Raw genomic sequence first — 20,398 nt, 5'->3', positions numbered from 1 at the left:
CACTCAGCGTGTGAAGCAAGAGCTTTGCCAACCAGGCCACGAGCCACCCTCCGGCTGATCAGCTGATCGAAATCCGTCGAGTTCCCCCTTGAAGACACCTAGGGATTTGTTAGTAATTCCCCTTATGCACGAAGAGAGATATTGAAGAGTCGTGGTCCCATTACACTTGTTGAGGTATCTCTCAGTGTACTCATTACTTCCGAGATTTTCATCGAAGGCATCCTGCACTGTCTGCCAAACTTCTTGTGTTCATAAGTAGTAATTTCAGTGTGCAAGTTTAGTACCAATTCCTCCAGTATCTTCCTGGTGTGAATTATGTTGTATCTTTCTCGCCTACGTTCCAAGGAGTACAGTTCTAGGACTTTAGTGTTATCAGTAATTTAGATGCACGACTGAGTTCATATTAGCCGTGAAGGTTCTCTGTATATTTTCCAGCTCAGCAACTTAACTTGCCTTGAAAGGAGCCGTTAATCTCTTTTTTTTGCGGTTGCGAAAATAATATTGCTGTTCTCCTCGGACGTGAGACCTACATTATCACTCCCAGGTCTCTCACATTTGACGGGCGTTTTATTGACTGGCTTGAGTTTGTCGTGTAATCTGATCTTGTTTTTTATTTATCCCATTCTTCACTGGCGTAGTAACTGAAATTTGTCCTCATTGAACATCATATTGTTGTCAGTGGAAGGATTGGTTTATATCAGCTTGGAGGATCGCTGTATCTTATATGGATGACATACAGATTCTTGCATCGCCTACAAAGATGTTACACGGCTATGATTTATGTCCCTGTCTATGTCAGAAATGAGATTGAGGAAGAGAAGTGGGACGAATACCGTGCCTTGGGGTACAGAACTTTGTACTGTAGCAGTCCCTAATTTCACTCTGCTTACTATTACTCTCTGGGTTTTATTTGTTAGGAAGTTAGTCCTTTTGCACGTATTTTATGTACAATTACCCCGTGGCCGCACTTGTCGAAGGCTTTTGCAAAGTCAGTGTATACTACATCTGCGTATTGCCTGTCATGTGCAACTTAGATCTAGTCGTAATGGTTCAGCACTTGCGAAAGGCAGGAGCGACCTCTTCTAAACCCATGATGACTTGGGTTGTGCAGTTGCTGCGGTCGTTAGGCATTACTCTGTGGGTTCGGTACCTACTGCAGATTTCCTTCCAGCAGGGATGGAGTTACTTTCACAGGAATGTAATACATCATTGTAAGCCGGGTGGGGTCTACTTACCTGGAGTCTACGTGGAGGGTATTCCGGGGATCAACGCCCCCGCGGCCCGGTCCACGACCAGTCTTCCCGGTGGATCAGGGCCTGATCAACTAGGCTGTTACTGCTGGTCACACGTAGTCCAACGTACGAACCACAGCCCGGTTGATCCGACACCGACTTAGGTATCTGTCCAGCTCCCTCTTGAAGACAACCATTAAGCAAAACCTGTGTAGTTTGAGCCAGTAGGCCTATAGCAGTGTTTCTCATATGTTGTTTACGTTTCAGGTTGATGATTGCGTCAGTGGTGGTGTGCGGCACATGTCAGGCAGCTGTGGATATGGTGCGGCTGTGGCGTGCTGGGGGAAGTACATTCGTCACCTCCTCCACCCTGGCCTGGGTCTCTGACACAGACAAGCTACCTGAGCACGCTGTTCCCATCAGCCTGAGCAGCAGCACGGGGCCCTACTGGTGCCGGGGCAGACACCGGGGCACATACGTCCCTGGCTCATTCGGAAAAGATAATATCTGTGTCATCCCCTTCTTGAAGGGAATACACCATCTGGATAAGTTTGATATCCTGGTGTCACTCAATGGATCCGCGCGGTTGCACCTGCAACCCTGGGATGGTTTCATGGCGAAGCCTGATAACGCTATCTTGTCCCCGAACATGATGTTGGCGGTAGCCCCGTTGGACTCAAGTCCAGAGGCTGCCTTGATGGCGGGCCACGTGGGACTGGGAATGAAGGACCGTCGCGCCATCCTCATTGATGACGATACTATAAGACGCGTGGAAAAAGCGAATATTGTAGTGGAGGAAGAACCTGTCAGTTACTCTCTAGGAAATATCGTCTTGGATGACTCCAAGGATACGATGACAGAACACAAGGTTTTGCTGAAGACAGTCACGATGGAGAATCCTGGAGAGGAAGACGAGGAGGTATCGAAGCTGGTTACGTACGAGGCTCGTGAGAAACAGTATTGGGGGCGCGTCAAGGGCACCGTCACAGCCCTCAGGGCCATCATCACCAACCCTAAGGAGGCGCCCGTGGCCATGCCCTCCCCCGAGAAGCCTCTGACCCTCATGTGGGGCATCAACAACAACCTGGCGAGAGCTGATACCATCACTCTGGTGCACACTTTGCCTGCCGGTGTGGGCGTCGAGGTGGAACTGGAGGGTAGAGTGAGGCATTACGAAGCACCTTACACTGCCACTCTAACGGCACACTACGCAGACAGCACCCAGCAGGCTCGTAACATCGTTTCACTACACACCCACGAGGCGCTGGTAGCCGTAGCTGCCATGTACAAACGATACTATTACATCGAGAATGGCACTGACATCGAAATGCCCGAAGTTGCTGACATTCTCTACGAGCTCACCACTACCACCACCACTACTACTACTACTACTACCACAACTACTACCACTACCACAACTACAACAACGCCTCCTACGACGACAACCACAGAACCACCCACCACCACGGAAGAACCTTTCTCCGAACCCTCCACGGAGCTACAAACCGAGCCCGTGGTGGACGTTTCGTGGCACCCGGAATCTGAGTCACTGTCCAAGGGAACGGACACGGTGTTTCAGCGGACTGTAGCAGCCCCTACGGAGGACGAGAACAGCCAGGCAGTGACCACCAGACCAGCGGACCGCATCCTCTCAGCTCTCGCCTCCATCTTTACTACTATCATCCTCCGTTACTACTCCACCTTCCCTGTAGTGTGACACTTCTCCACCTTATCACCCACTCCACTTCTTCACCCATCCATGAAGTAACCCACTCATAAAAGAACCCACTTCCTTCTTCACCCATACAAGAACAACTCGCTAATCTCTGCCCATAAATGAACATTTCCCCTCCACTTGTACAGTAATTATAAGTGTAGACAAGTGATGATTTATGTGTTTAGTTTTGTGATAGACATTGTAGTGTTGAGCGAAGAAAATTTATATATTTGTTCTTAGAATTCCTACTGTGTTCAGTATGTTATTGTTCTGTTCTGTGTGTGTGTGTGTGTGTGTCAGTTTCGACTGTGTGTGTGTGTGTGTGTCAGTTTCGACTGTGTGTGTGTGTGTCAGTTTCGACTGTGTGTGTGTGTGTGTGTGTGTGTGTGTGTCAGTTTCGACTGTGTGTGTGTGTGTGTCAGTTTCGATTGTGTGTGTGTGTGTGTGTGTGTGTGTGTGTGTGTGTGTGTGTGTGTGTTAGTTACGACTGTACGTGTGGTATATTTTTGTGTGTTGGTATCCAGCTCTTGGGCCAGCTTCTAACCCTTGGGGAGAGATAACGTGACCTAACTCATTCCATTTCCTTATCATTCTTACATTATAAGAATACTTTCTACCATCCTTGCTGTATCAACTAGAGTATTCTGTATGTCGTGATCAAATCTCTTCATAAGCTCTAGCCACGTGAGAGGCAGCCTTTGCAGAGTTTCCACGTGTGTGTGTGTGTGTGTGTGTGTGTGTGTGTGTGTGTTGCAGCAGTATCAGTTGTTATGAGATAATTTCAGAGGATCATACTAATTATGAGGAGAGTAGTGAGGAGTGTCTTCATTGTAACATGTATGCAAGTAACAGGCAATGAAATACGTTGATTTTTTTTTACAGTTGGTGGATATCCAGCATTAGTACACCAGCAGCTGCTTATCCACACTGTGTCATCACGTGGGATGGATCCACACGCTTTGTAATTATTTTCCGAAAAATCCATGTCGGGAAGGATGCCATATATATATATATATATATATATATATATATATATATATATATATATATATATATATATATATATATATATATATATATATATATATATATATATATATAGCGTAGTGTTTTTTGTGTTGGGATGGCTACACCTTGAGTCAATATTATCAGAGGTGGAGCATCAAAAGTGTTTACCTAGGCTGACACTAGTGACGTGACACTATCATCACCCTCACCTTGCTTCCTGTCACTTGCACAGACAGCTGCTTGCACAAGTCTTATGTACAAACAGCATTGTATAAGAGTTGCTATTTATTTCCAGCGATAAGACAGTAGGTGTGTACATGTCTTCTACCTTCCCAAGGCCAATTTTAATCTCTGAAAAATAGGAATTTAAACTCATTGCGTATACAATGAGAGATGTATCCCTCCGTGTATTCACAATTTATGACATACATGCAGTTGTTTACAATATATCCTTGGTTAAACGTAAGTGCCTTACATACATACATATGCTTAACAATTCGCAAACATTACCTCTCAGTCCACAGCAGGATCTGGAGTCTGGCTGTGTGGATAAAGTACTGTGTACTCTAACTCGCCGAGTTTGTAGGTTCCTATACTGCTGTAGACTGAGAGATTATATATATATATATATATATATATATATATATATATATATATATATATATATATATATATATATATATATATATATATATATATATATGTATATATATATATATATATAATATATATATATATATATATATATATATATATATATATATATATATATATATATATATATATATATATATATATATATATGTATATATGAGTATATATAAGTATATATGTTTTCTTTATGGCAGACTAATGTAATATATGTTTACAGATGATTTTCTTCATTTCCCGTTGCTTTCATTATCGCCGTTGCTTGCACCGCAACGTACGTATGGCTACGCTAGCGTTCGTGGTTAAGTGGTTAAAGTGCCAAGTGGAGTGGAAAGTGGTGGCACTGTGCTAGCGAAGTTCACTTAGAAAAGGTGGTAGGTCAGGAGGCAGGCCGGGACCGCGTGCGGCCAGCAGTAACAGCCTGGTTGATCAGGCCCTGATCCATCGGGAGGCCTGGTCATGGACCGGGCCGCGGGGGCGTTGATCCCCGGAATAACCTCCAGCAGGACAGGGTAGCAACATCCTTGAAATGGGGTATCAGGGGGTGGGGGGCTGTAGCATGGTGGGGATTGCTCCTGGTTTATGGGGGGTGAGGGACAAAAGTGCCAAGGGTAGCCGCAAAAAGTGCCATAAATTTATATTATCCACCACAATTGTCATTCTACCATACTATGAACCTATTCTACCATACCATAGACATATTCTACCATACCATAGACCTATCCTGCCATACCATGGACCTATTCTACCATACCATAGAACCTATCCTGCCATATCATGGACCTATTCTACCATACTATAGGCCTATCCTGCCATACCATGGACCTATTCTACCATACCATAGAACCTATCCTGCCATATCATGGACCTATTCTACCATACCATAGTCCTATCCTGCCATATCATGGACCTTTTCTGCCATACCATAGACCTATCCTGCCATACCATGGACCTTTTCTGCCATACCATAGACCTATCCTGCCATACCATGGACCTATTCTGCCATACCATAGATCTAATATGCCATAGACCTATTCTTCCATACCATAGTCCTATCATAACTCAAAGAACTATTGTCCCATATTCCATGGAACTGTTCCACCATAACTCATAAAACTGTTGTCCCATATAGCACAAACATCCGCCTCCAGCGGTCATATATTTTTTACGTTTTCAGAGAGTAGTTATATATTTTTTTTTATAAGCGTACCCAAAGGTTGTATAGTGTCCGTGTATAGTGTTGCGTGTCCGTGTATAGTGTTGAGTGTCCGTGTATAGTGTTGAGTGTCCGTGTATAGTGTTGAGTGTTCGTGTATAGTGTTGCGTGTCCGTGTATAGTGTTGCGTGTCCGTGTATAGTGTTGCGTGTCCGTGTATAGTGTTGGGTGTCCGTGTATAGTGTTGCGTGTCCGTGTATAGTGAGTCTGAGGCCTGATAATCAATTTTCACACCGATTTATACCCAAGAAATTTTGTGTTTCCAATGAAACAAATCCTATTTATATGGTCAGAATTTTGTACAAAATACCAAGAGTTTGAATTTTGTGTAAAATACTGATCAAAACTCTAGTGAAAATGATGGTTAAATTTTGCTTTTTTTCGTGAAATTGTCTGGATGATCTTTGTAAATTCCTCGACTAAAAAAAAATATATAGGGATGTGTGTGAGAGACGGTGTTGTGGTTGCCCACACTCCAGTACTGTATTATACAAAGTTATATATTGTATATAATTTAGCGCTTCTTTTTGACTATAATATAATAATAATACTGTATATAAGATTAAAGTGGCATTGAGATTTGTATTATAAAGGATATATGGTTTATAGGTAGTAGGACAGTTTATGCAGACTTGTGTAGGAAAGTTGTGTTGAGAAATGAACCGCTCGGCAGCCAGACTCACTTGCCAGAGCTAATTGTTGAGACGTGAACAACATTGGCTACTGTTAACAGAGTCACTGTTATTACTAACCTGTTAGCTGCTGTCGTTGTTGACAGTGTCACTGCTAATGGTGATCACTAACCTGTTAGCTGCTGTCGCTGCTGACAGTGTCACTGCTAATGGTGATCACTACTGCTAATGGTGATCACTAACCTGTTAGCTACTGTCATTATTGACAGTCACTGTGAGTCTTGTATCTCAGTTGTTCAATATTTAGGGCCAGCGGATGTGTTCTTCCGTTATGTACATAAAACAGTGTAGAGTATGAATGTATGAACTAGTCAGACTGTGATATGACTGACGTGGAGGTGGAGGCAAGAATACAGCACACGGAGAGCACAGACTGCACGTGAGATCTAAGGAGAACCAACTGTCCTTGTCCTTATTGAAGATGTAGTGGTTGGTTTTTCACGTATTGGAAGTTGTTAGTAAAGTCTTACACAGTCACCAGTCACTCCGCAGGTTACTGTACATAGGGAATCCAACTCCAAAGGCGTCTTTCTCTACTTTATCAAGACCGAGGTAGAAGTAAGAGGGAAATTTAAGTGGTGTCTAGTCCAAAGGCTTCCTTCATTAGTTATCACTGGTAATGACTGTGGTAAGGCAAAAGTAACCGTGTCCAGTGGTGAAAGTCAACTAACTCCACTTCCTTCAGTCCCTCACCTCAAACAAATTTATTAAAGTTTATAATTTGAACATAAGGGCAACACTAACATGCCAGGTGTACCCAGAGCCACCACCACCACGTCCAGCACTGCACTAGTACCGGGAGGACTTAGAGCTTCCACAACTGTGTACATCTGTTTCTCCAGAGTCTCTAAAAATATGTAATAAAGAGTTTCTTAAAATGTTTCTTTGACTTCCTGTCTCCCCTCCCCCCTACCAGTGTAAATTTGAAAAAATGAAATGATTCGAACCGTACTCACACTATATATATATATATATATATATATATATATATATATATATATATATATATATATATATATATATATATATATATATATTTCAACAAGGCCGTCTCCCACCGAGGCAGGGTGACCCAAAAAAGAAAGAAAATCCTCAAAAAGAAAATACTTTCATCATTCAACAATTTCACCACACTCACACATTATCACTGTTTTTGCAGAGGTGCTCAGAATACAACAGTCTAGAAGCATATACGTATAAAGATACACAACATATCCCTCCAAACTGCCAATATCCCAAACCCCTCCTTTAAAGTGCAGGCATTGTACTTCCCATTTCCAGGACTCAAGTCCGACTATATGAAAATAACCGGTTTCCCTGAATCCCTTCACTAAATATTACCCTGCTCACACCCTACACCCAATGGTGCATATTTCAATGTTTTTGCACTGAGTTTACATTTCAAATAGCTGTACAGTCCTTGTGGCTTAGCGCTTCTTTTTTTATTATAATAATAATAATAATACATTTCAAATACCTTTTTCAGTGATTAAAATATTCTGGTCTGGTGGGGAAAGGTGAGATGCAGTCTTAATGACCCTCATGTAGATAGGCTTTAAACCCCTCTCCCCCTCAAGGAAGGTTCCTTGACGTTGGTGAGGGGCTCTTGATTTAGGGAATTGGATCTGTGCTCCAGTTCCCCGAATTAAGCCTGAATGCCTTCCACATCTTCCCCCCAGGCGCTGTATAATCCTCCGGGTTTAGCGCGTCCCCTTGATTATTATAATAATAATTTAAACCCCTCTCCTTTACCCACGTTAACCAACCAACCGGCCATACCTCAGGCCCCACTAGTGCCCAGGACCTCTTAACCACTTCAAACTTATAAATAGAAAGCCTTCGACTGGTTAATGGGCTGGTCATAAGTACTCTTGTATGACCCGACTTCAAATTCTGTCCCACCAGCACTTCTTGACAAGACACAATTATACGGTCAGCTGGTTGATTCTTCTCGAAGCCCATCGCCTACACGAGGATCATTAAATATATATATATATATATATATATATATATATATATATATATATATATATATATATATATATATATATATATATATATATATATATATATTAATGATCCTCGTGTAGGCGATGGGCTTCGAGAAGAATCAACCAGCTGACCGTATAATTGTGTCTTGTCAAGAAGTGCTGGTGGGACAGAATTTGAAGTCGGGTCATACAAGAGTACTTATGACCAGCCCATTAACCAGTCGAAGGCTTTCTATTTATAAGTTTGAAGTGGTTAAGAGGTCCTGGGCACTAGTGGGGCCTGAGGTATGGCCGGTTGGTTGGTTAACGTGGGTAAAGGGGAGGGGTTTAAAGTCTATCTACTACATGAGGGTCATTAAGACTGTATGTCACCTTTCCCCACCAGACAAGAATACTTTACTCACTGAAAAAGGGATTTGAAATGTAAACTCAGTGCAAAAACATTGAAATATGCACCATTGAGTGTAGATACACTGAGCTATACACCACTTGGTGTATATACACTGAGACATACACCACTGTGTATATACATACACATTTGCACATATACACAGACATACACTTTTGCAAATATATACACTTGAGACACACCTCTGTGTATATACACACAGACATACACCTCTGTGTATGTAACCCCGTGTATGGCGCATGATCTCCACAATTTGCGCAGATCAGAGTAAAGGAATCAAGGTCACAAAGATTGATATCCTTCACAGCTTGGGAAGGGCTCTTGATCCAAGGACTTGGAGCTACCGCCCCCTTCCTTGGGTCAAACCTGATTGCGTCCCGTACTTCAGGCGCTGCACTGCCTGTTAACAACTGTCTGGTGGCCAGCTGACAGTGTTTACACTGCCTCGCCGTGCCAACGATACCTGACCTAGCGTTACCTGGCCTACGCCCTCGTTAGTGTCACCTGGTAAGGCAATAAAGTGTTTCCAGCAGGCAGTTCAACACCTGCAGCAAAGGTATTCCAGCAGGTAGTTTAACACTTGAGTGCTAAGACCTGCAGCAGAGGTATTCCAGCAGGTAGTTTAACACTTGAGTGCTAACACCTGCAGCAGAGGTATTCCAGCAGGTAGTTTAGCACGAATGCTAACACCTGCAGCAGAGGTATTCCAGCAGGTAGTTTAACATTTGAGTGCTAACACCTGCAGCAGAGGTATTCCAGCAGATAGTTTAACACTTGAGTGCTAACACCTGCAGCAGAGGTATTCCAGCAGGTAGTTTAACGCTTGAGTGCTAACACCTGCAGCAGAGGTATTCCAGCAGGTAGTTTAACACTTGAGTGCTAACACCTGCAGCAGAGGTATTCCAGCAGATAGTTTAACATTTGAGTGCTAACACCTGCGGCAGAGGCTTCACTGTTGGTACACAGGTGAATGCATTTGCTCTGCCAGCAGGTGTTCACTTTGCGGTCCAAGACACTGTAACAGTGACGATCGTCGTTAACGTGCTACACCGAACTGAGAAAGACACGACAGTGAAACGTCACAATGAAAATTTTAGTGCAAACAGCGACCAGACGAGCCTGGCCCATGGCCGGGCTCCGAGAGTATTCAGGCTCTCCAAATTCATCAAAGATAAAGGTATATCAGTGCCTATCAGTCACCATCACTTCCCATGTGCTGACAGAGGTCTCCAGTCAGTGTATACCATTTTGATGTTCACTCAGTCAGTGAACAACTGTCAGCAACTAGGAATCAGACCTATTCTTTTCTCTGGCCGGGTCCTGACTGCCTACCCGTGCCCCCGGACGCTCTATGACCCTTACGGATTTAGCGTTTCCTCAGCTATAATAATCTGAGTCACACTATGTTCGTGTGTGAAGACAGTGGCTCTTACCGGGGGCGACGTTTCGCTCTTACTGAGACGACGTTTCGATCTTATTGGGGGCGACGTTTCTCTTACTCGTGACAACGTTTCGCTCTTACTGGGAACAGCGTTTCGCTCTTAATAGGGCGACGTTTCGCTCTTACTGGGGACGACGTTTCGCTCTTACTGGGGACGACGTTTTGATCTTACTGGGGGCGACGTTTCGCTCTTACTGGGGTAACGTTTCGCTCTTACTGGGGGAGACGTTTCGTTCTTACTGGGGACGACGTTTCGCTCTTACTGGGGGCGACGTTTTGCTCTTACTGGGGAGACATTTCGCTCTGACTGGGGGCAACGTTTCGCTCTTAATGGGGTGACGTTTCGCTCTTACTGGAGGCAACGTTTCGCTCTTAGTTGGGACGACGTTTCGCCCTTACTGAGGGTGACGTTTCTCTCTTGGGCAACGTTTTGCTCTTACTGGGGGCGACGTTTCGCTCTTACTGGGGGGCAACGTTTTGCTCTTACTGGGGCGACGTTTCGATCTCAACGGGGCAACGTTTCGCTCTTACTGTGGCAACGTTTCGCTCTTAATGGGGTGACGTTTCACTCTTAATGGGGCGACGTTTCTCTGTAAGAGCTCCATAAGGACATGGGGAAAGGAGCGCTATAGAATACAGCAACAGGTCAAAAGCACAACAGGAGCCAAAAGACATTAACAGGGGTATAACAGGAGCAAATAGAGAGAAAGAGAGAGAGAGCATACACTCAACAATAAGTAGGTCTGAAGGAGTGAGCTAAAGCGAGAGACACTTAAGTGTTATGACACCGTAAGATATAAGGGTGCTGGTGACCCAGCCACTTAACATGCAGTCGACTACACAATACGGATCTTTCCCATTACGCTACGCAATACGGATCTCCCCCATTACCCCATTACACATCCCATAAGGATCTTATCACACATCCCACACGATCAAGTTAACGCTACAAACGTTCAAGTTACTAAGTGACTTTAACAGACTTTAAACAGAACGATCTCACTGCTTTCGTGGGAGTAGAGAATAAGGATTTACAATTGAATTTTGAAATATATTCCTGTTTTCGTGATGTCCTGAGGCGGTGCCTATGCATACTATTAAATACTAAAGTAATCTTTATAGTCCTCATTAAGTTTATTTCTCAGGTTGGCATTCCACGAGCTAATCAGAGTGGCCAGGGCATTTAGTCTCAAAGCTACATCCTGTATGGTGCAGACCCTGGATGATCTGGGTATTGGGCGGTGTGAACTGGCGCTAATATTTCTGATATCTAATAATAATAATAATAATAATAATAATAATAATAATATTTATTTCTACAAGTGCATGACACAACTTATACAGACCATAGTTGATATCTGTGATATGCTGTATAGAAAGCCCCTTATTATGCAGATCATTTCTGGCAAATTAGGTTAATCTTGTCCCCTCCCCAGGATGCGACTATCACCCAGGTACCTATTTTACTGCTAGGTAAACATGGACAGCAGGTGTCTTAAGGAAACACGTTCGATCCCTGTACCAGGGATCGAACCACGGACCTCAGTGTGTGAGCCGAGTGCGCTACCAACCGAGCTAAGAAGGATGCTGCATCTCTCTAAGATGAAATTACTATGAAGACTGCAAAAGATGTGCTCACCTATTTGTGTTTGCAAGGGTCAAGCTACAGCTCCTGGCCCCGCCTCTTCGCTGGTCGCTGCTAGGTGAATTCTTTCCCTTCTCCATGAGCTTTATCGTACTTCTTCTTAAAGCTATGTATGGTTCCTGCCTCCATTATATCACTCTCCAGATTGTTCCACTTCCTGACAACTCTGTGACTGAAGAAATACTTCCTAACATCCCTGTGATGTACTCATCTATTTGTGGTTGCAGGGGTCGAGTCCTAGCTCCTGGCCCCGCCTCTTCACTGGTTGCTACTGGGTTCTCTCTCTCCCTGCTCCATGAGCTTTATCAAACCTCGTCTTAAAACTATGTATGGTTCCTGCCTCCACTACGTCACTTTCTAGGCTATTCCACTGCCTGACAACTCTATGACTGAAGAAATACTTCCTAACATCCCTTTGACTCATCTGAGTCTTCAACTTCCAATTGTGACCTCTTGTGTCTGTGTCCCATCTCTGGAACACCCTGTCTTTGTCCACCTTGTCTACTCTGCGCAGTATTTTATATGTCGTTATCATGTCTCCCCTGACCCTCCTGTCCTCTAGTGTCGTCAGGCCGATTTCCCATAACCTTTCTTCATAGGACATTCCCCTTGTGTGTGCCATCCATTCCTTCCATTTTCTCAAAACCCCACTGGTTTTTAATGAGCAGTGCAACTCCTCCTCCCCCTCTCCTCCCTCTGTCTTTCCTGAAGATTTGTGTGTGTGCGTGTGTGTGTGTGTGTGTGTGTGTGTGTGTGTGTGTGTGTGTGTGTGTGTGTGTGTGTGTGTGTGTGTGTGTGTGCGTGTGTGTGTGTGTGAGCGCACCTGAAGGGCACACTCAGATGAAGTGAATCAGGGAGTGACAGCATCTGAGTAACAGGCCTTCAGTTTCGGATTCGTTTAATCTCTGATTGTCGGCATCGGACACAAAAAAAGCGAGGGGAAGGGGAAGGAGAGGAGGGGAAATGAGAGGGGAAGGAGAGGAGGGAGGGAAGGGAAGGAGGGAGGGGGAGGGGGGAGGTAGGCACATCATGATAAATTATAGTGGTAAATCCTATTAACTCACCCACGGTGGGCGTGAGGTGGAGGGTGGGTGGGCGTGAGGTGGAGGGTGGGTGGGCGTGAGGAGGAGGGTGGGTGGGCGTGAGGAGGAGGGTGGGTGGGCGTGAGGAGGAGGGTGGGTGAGCGTGAAGAGGAGAGTGGATGGGCGTGAGGTGGAGGGTGGGTGGGCGTGAGGTGGAGGGTGGGTGGGCGTGAGGAGAAAGGAGGGTGGGTGTGAGGAGGAGGGTGGGTGGGTGGGCGTGAGGTGGAGGGTGGGTGGGCGTGAGGAGGAAGGAGGGTGGGCGTGAAGAGGATGTGTGGGCGTGAGGAGAAGGGTGGGTGGACGAGGGTAAGCAAGGTGGGCGGGTGAGCAGGTGCCACTTGACACTAGCTAGTGGTGTCACACTTATAACACACACCTCCCTCTCCCTTCCTTCCCCTCCCCTCCCCCCCTCCCCCTCACTTCTTTTACGTCGGAAGGGGGGGGACGAGCCCCCCTGGACAAAGTATATCGTGTGTAAGTAAACTCCTGGACTGTGTAAACCTCTGAAAACTCCCCTCCCAGTCTATACTCCGTCTCCGGTCTTCTCCCTTCATGTTGTTCAAGCTCTCTCGCAGTCACTCTTCAGTTTTGGTTCTCCTACCTAATTGTTTTTGCAAAATGTGAAATGTGGGACTTAAAACTTTCCTTGTTGTTTGGGTATATGGAGATTTTTATATGCGCTGAAAAAGCTAAACCCATAAGGGCTATTCAATGAATGTATATAAATAACAATAGTGGTCACAACAGTGGTTCTTGCGGGACTCTGCTGCGTGCATATAGTACGTGTGTACGTGGTTACTGTGCACGTAAGAGACCGTCCATATTCCTGTTATGGTCCATACCAGCTGTAAGCACGGTAACCAGAGCCATCTAGTGGTGGTATACAATCATATATCACCTGGTGACTGTTGGGTGTTCCGGGGGTCAACGCCCCCGCGGCTCAGTCCCTGACCAGGCCTCCCGGTGGATCAGGACCTGATCAACCAGGCTGTTACTGTTGGCCGCAAGTAGTCCAGCGTATGAATCACAGCCCGGCTGATCAGGTACTGACTTTAGGTATCTACTGGGGCATCCTGACTTGTTGGAGGGGAGGTGAGGGGATGGTTCCAAATTATCTGATCTGTACTGGTAGTTCCAGCCTACTAGAGCCTCTCAGGTCGTCACCTGGCATGCACCCTTGTGTGTGTGTGTGTGTGTGTGTGTGTGTGTGTGTGTGTGTGTGTGTGTGTGTGTGTGTGTGTGTGTGTGTGTGTGTGTGTTAGGGGCCCCGCCCCACCTCTCACCGCCTGAACACCCTGCTATCATGGCCCTCACAGTGCCACAACACTGGACAAGTGCCACCTCTTATTTAATCACAATAACTTATGTTGGAGCGCCTTCTCGTCTCACCCATGTCCTCCTCCTTCTCCTTGTCTCACCCATGTCCTCCTCCTTCTCCTTGTCTCACCCATGTCCTCCTCCTTCTCCTTGTCTCACCCATGTCCTCCTCCTTCTCCTTGTCTCACCCATGTCCTCCTCCTTCTCCTTGTCTCACCCATGTCCTCCTCCTTCTCCTTGTCTCACCCATGTCCTCCTCCTTCTCCTTGTCTCACCCATGTCCTCCTCCTTCTCCTTGTCTCACCCATGTCCTCCTCCTTCTCCTTGTCTCACCCATGTCCTCCTCCTTCTCCTTGTCTCACCCATGTCCTCCTCCTTCTCCTTGTCTCACCCATGTCCTCCTCCTTCTCCTTGTCTCACCCATGTCCTCCTCCTTCTCCTTGTCTCACCCATGTCCTCCTCCTTACCCTTGTCTCACCCATGTCCTCCTCCTTCTCCTTGTCTCACCCATGTCCTCCTCCTTCTCCTTGTCTAACCCATGTCCTCCTCCTTCTCCTTGTCTCACCCATGTCCTCCTCCTTCTCCTTGTCTCACCCATGTCCTCCTCCTCCTTGTCTCACCCATGTCCTCCTCCTTATCCTTGTCTCACCCATGTCCTCCTTCTCCTTGTCTCATCCATGTCCTCCTCCTTCTCCTTGTCTCACCCAAGTCCTCCTTCTCCTTGTCTCACCCATGTCCTCCTCCTCCTTGTCTCACCCATGTCCTCCTCCTCCTTGTCTCACCCATGTCCTCCTCCTCCTTGTCTCACCCATGTCCTCCTCCTCCTTGTCTCACCCATGTCCTCCTCCTCCTTGTCTCACCCATGTCCTCCTCCTCCTTGTCTCACCCATGTCCTCCTCCTCCTTGTCTCACCCATGTCCTCCTCCTCCTTGTCTCACCCATGTCCTCCTCCTCCTTGTCTCACCTATGTCCTCCTCACTAGACGCGGTGGCATGGATCACCACACAAGGAGGTGGATCACGGACACTGGGATCAAAGTGTTTACAAAGGTCTTAACAAATGGGCGCTTCGGCTTCAACTAGATCAAGTCTGGGAGTTGCTGGAGACTCCACGTAACCACGCCCACTCCTCAATAATAATAATAATAATAAATGTTAATTAGTTCGACTGAATATCTTGTTCACTCCAGGGAGATGCTGAACACAGATGTTGAACATCATTGGGAGACAGTCAACTCTATCTCTCAGCAACAACAGCAGCAGCAATAACAGCAGCAACAGCAGCAGCAGCAGCAGGAGAAGCAGCAGGAGGCTGTCAACCCAGGGAGATGACGACACGATCATGCAAGTGCATGATAATGATGAAGTCTTCTTTGAGTTGACTGTGCAATGTTGCAGGAGATAACTCAAGTCTCGCTCAACATCTTCAAACATGTATTTAACATTCAGCTGGTTCATAGTTGCAACTAAGATTGTAACACTCTCAACCCTCCTGACACTCAACCTTCCTGGCACTCAACCTTCCTGGCACTCAACCTTCCTGGCACTCAACCTTCCTGGCACTCAACCTTCCTGGCACTCAACCTTCCTGGCACTCAACCTTCCTGGCACTCAACCTTCCTGGCACTCAACCTTCCTGGCACTCAACCTTCCTGGCACTCAACCTTCCTGGCACTCAACCTTCCTGGTACTCAACCTTCCTGACACTCAATCTTCCTGGTACTCAACCTTCCTGGTACTCAACCTTCCTGACACTCAACATTCCTGACACTCAAACTTCCTGGTACTCAACCTTCCTGACACTCAACCTTTCTGGTACTCAACCTTCCTGGTACTCAACCTTCCTGGTACTCAACCTTCCTGTCACTCAACCTTCCTGACACTCAACCTTCCTGACACTCAACCTTCCTGACACTCAACCTTCCTGGTACTCAACCTTCCTGACACTCAACCTTCCTGGTACTCAGCCTTCCTGACACTGAACCTTCCTGGTACTCAACCTTCCTGACACTCAACATTCCTGACACTCAGCCTTCCTGGTACTCAACCTTCCTGGTACTCAACCTTCCTGACACTCAACCTTCCTGGTACTCAACCTTCCTGACACTCAACCTTCCTGGTACTCAACCTTCCTGACACTCAACCTTCCTGGTACTCAACCTTCCTGGTACTCAACCTTCCTGGTACTCAACCTTCCTGACACTCAACCTTCCTGACACTCAACCTTCCTGGTACTCAACCTTCCTGACACTCAACCTTCCTGGTACTCAACCTTCCTGGTACTCAACCTTCCTGACACTCAACCTTCCTGGTACTCAACCTTCCTGACACTCAACCTTCCTGGTACTCAACCTTCCTGGTACTCAACCTTCCTGGTACTCAACCTTCCTGACACTCAACCTTCCTGACACTCAACCTTCCTGGTACTCAACCTTCCTGACACTCAACCTTCCTGGTACTCAACCTTCCTGACACTCAACCTTCCTGGTACTCAACCTTCCTGACACTCAACCTTCCTGGTACTCAACCTTCCTGACACTCAACCTTCCTGGTACTCAACCTTCCTGGTACTCAACCTTCCTGGTACTCAACCTTCCTGACACTCAACCTTCCTGGTACTCAACCTTCCTGACACTCAACCTTCCTGGTACTCAACCTTCCTGACACTCAACCTTCCTGGTACTCAACCTTCCTGACACTCAACCTTCCTGGTACTCAACCTTCCTGACACTCAACCTTCCTGGTATTCAACCTTCCTGACACTCAACCTTCCTGGTACTCAACCTTCCTGGTACTCAACCTTCCTGACACTCAACCTTCCTGGTACTCAACTTTCCTGACACTCAACCTTCCTGGTGCTCAACCTTCCTGACACTCAACCTTCCTGGTACTCAACTTTCCTGACACTCAACCTTCCTGGTACTCAACCTTCCTGACACTCAACCTTCCTGGTGCTCAACCTTCCTGACACTCAACCTTCCTGATACTCAACCTTCCTGGTACTCAACCTTCCTGACACTCAACCTTCCTGGTGCTCAACCTTCCTGACACTCAACCTTCCTGGTACTCAACTTTCCTGACACTCAACCTTCCTGGTACTCAACCTTCCTGACACTCAACCTTCCTGGTGCTCAACCTTCCTGACACTCAACCTTCCTGGTACTCAACTTTCCTGACACTCAACCTTCTTGGTACTCAGTCTTCCTGACACTCAACCTTCCTGGCACTCAACCTTCCTGACACTCAACCTTCTTGGTACTCAGTCTTCCTGACACTCAACCTTTCACATGAGTAAGAGGAGGTGGGAGTGCCACAGTATGGACAGGGACTCATATACAATCATGACAGGGACCCCCCCCACCCTCATAGCAGGGGTCCCCACACCCTCAGAGCAGGGACCCACACACCATCATGACAGGGACCCCCACACCCTCTTAGCAGGGGCCCCTCACCCTCATAGTAGGGGTCCCCACACCCTCATAGCAGGGGCCCCACACCCTCAGAGCAGGGACCCACATACCATCATGACAGGGACCCACACACCATCATGACAGGGACCACCACACCCTCATAGCAGGGGCCCCTCACCCTCATAGTAGGGGTCCCCACACCCTCATAGCAGGGGCCCCACACCCTCAGAGCAGGGACCCACATACCATCATGACAGGGACCCACACACCATCATGACAGGGACCACCACACCCTCATAGCAGGGGCCCCTCACCCTCATATCAGGGGTCCCCACACCCTCATAGCAGGGGCCCCACACCCTCAGAGCAGGGACCCACATACCATCATGACAGGGACCCACACACCATCATGACAGGGCCCCCCACACTCTCATAGCAGGGGCCCCTCACCCTCATAGCAGGGCCCCCACACCCTCGGCATGGGCCCCACACCCTCATAGCAGGGACCCACATACCATCATGACAGGGACCCACACACCATCATGACAGGGACCCACACACCATCATGACAGGGACCCCCCCACACCCTCATAGCAGGGGCCCCTCACCCTCATAGCAGGGCCCCCACACCATCATAGCATGGGCCTCCACACACTCATAGCAGGGACCCACATACCATCATGACAGGGACCCACATACCATCATGACAGGGACCCACACACCATCATGACAGGGACCACCACACCCTCATAGCAGGGGCCCCTCACCCTCATAGTAGGGGTCCCCACACCCTCATAGCACGGGTCCCACACCCTCATAGCAGGGGCCCCTCATCCTCATAGCAGTGCCCCCCCACACCCTCATAGCATGGGCCCCCACACCCTCATAGCAGGGACCCACACACCATCATGACAGGGACCCACACACCATCATGACAGGGACCCACACACCATCATGACAGGGACCCACACACCATCATGACAGGGACCCACACACCATCATGACAGGGACCCACACACCATCATAACAGGGACCCACACACCATCATAACAGGGACCCACACACCATCATAACAGGGACCCACACACCATCATGACAGGGACCCACACACCATCATAACAGGGACCCACACACCATCATAACAGGGACCCACACACCATCATAACAGGGACCCACACACCATCATGACAGGGACCCACACACCATCATGACAGGGACCCACACACCATCATGACAGGGACCCACACACCATCATAACAGGGACCCACACACCATCATAACAGGGACCCACACACCATCATAACAGGGACCCACACACCATCATAACAGGGACCCACATACCATCATAACAGGGACCCACATACCATCATAACAGGGACCCACACACCATCATAACAGGGACCCACATACCATCATGACAGGGACCCACACACCATCATAACAGGGACCCACACACCATCATAACAGGGACCCACACACCATCATAACAGGGACCCACATACCATCATAACAGGGACCCACACACCATCATAACAGGGACCCACACACCATCATAACAGGGACCCACATACCATCATAACAGGGACCCACACACCATAACAGGGACCCACATACCATCATAACAGGGACCCACACACCATCATAACAGGGGGGACCCACACACCATCATAACACGGACCCACACACCATCATAACAGGGACCCACACACCATCATAACACGGACCCACATACCATCATAACAGGGACCCACACACCATCATAACAGGGACCCACACACCATCATAACAGGGACCCACACACCATCATAACACGGACCCACACACCATCATAACAGGGACCCACACACCATCATAACACGGACCCACACACCATCATAACAGGGACCCACACACCATCATAACACGGACCCACACACCATCATAACAGGGACCCACACACCATCATAACAGGGACCCACACACCATCATAACAGGGACCCACACACCATCATAACAGGGACCCACACACCATCATAACAGGGACCCACACACCATCATAACAGGGACCCACACACCATCATAACAGGGACCCACACACCATCATAACAGGGACCCACACACCATCATAACAGGGACCCACACACCATCATAACAGGGACCCACACACCATCATGACAGTATTGTCTGCTGAAACTGACGACAGTAAATGTTCTCTGAGTGGCCTTAAATCTTGTGAAAATTACAGCAGTGGTCGTTAAGAGACGTAAGCAGAGAGGCTGGTTGTGCTGGCTTAAATGCTAGTCCTACCCAGCTCAGAGGGCCTCATCATCAGACACTCAACTCACACAGCTACTTGTAACACACTCAACACACTCAGACTACTCAATGATCTGTGCTCCCTGTTTATACTCAGTGTTGGGTCTACACAACTACCCGTAAGCCTCTCTGTGCAGGAGTCGTAGGCCTAAGGACTGGTCCTGAGGTATATTATTTCATTAGGCCCTCACTCACTAACTCTCGCCTGGTCACAGGCCGGGCAGCGGGGGCGTTGACCCCCGGAACTCTCTCCAGGTGTACTCCAGCTTTATAACATGTTTACCTAGAGTACC

At 47.4% G+C, this 20,398-nt stretch overlaps 1 protein-coding gene across 1 annotated transcript in view; it reads left to right on the top strand.

Annotated features, from left to right (window-relative positions):
- Positions 1-3,004, top strand: part of LOC128690235 (protein unzipped) — a 52,113-nt gene extending 49,109 nt beyond the window's left edge. The window contains exon 2 of the mRNA XM_053778812.2: positions 1,500-3,004. Within this exon, the coding sequence (XP_053634787.2) occupies positions 1,500-2,949 (1,450 nt within the window). The 3' untranslated portion in view covers positions 2,950-3,004. The remainder of the gene's footprint in view (positions 1-1,499) is intronic.
- The last annotated feature ends 17,394 nt before the right edge of the window (positions 3,005-20,398 follow it).

Source organism: Cherax quadricarinatus, chromosome 32, assembly GCF_038502225.1.
Source record: "Cherax quadricarinatus isolate ZL_2023a chromosome 32, ASM3850222v1, whole genome shotgun sequence".
Lineage (NCBI taxonomy): Eukaryota > Metazoa > Arthropoda > Malacostraca > Decapoda > Parastacidae > Cherax > Cherax quadricarinatus.
This window is presented reverse-complemented; position numbering and strand designations above follow the sequence as displayed.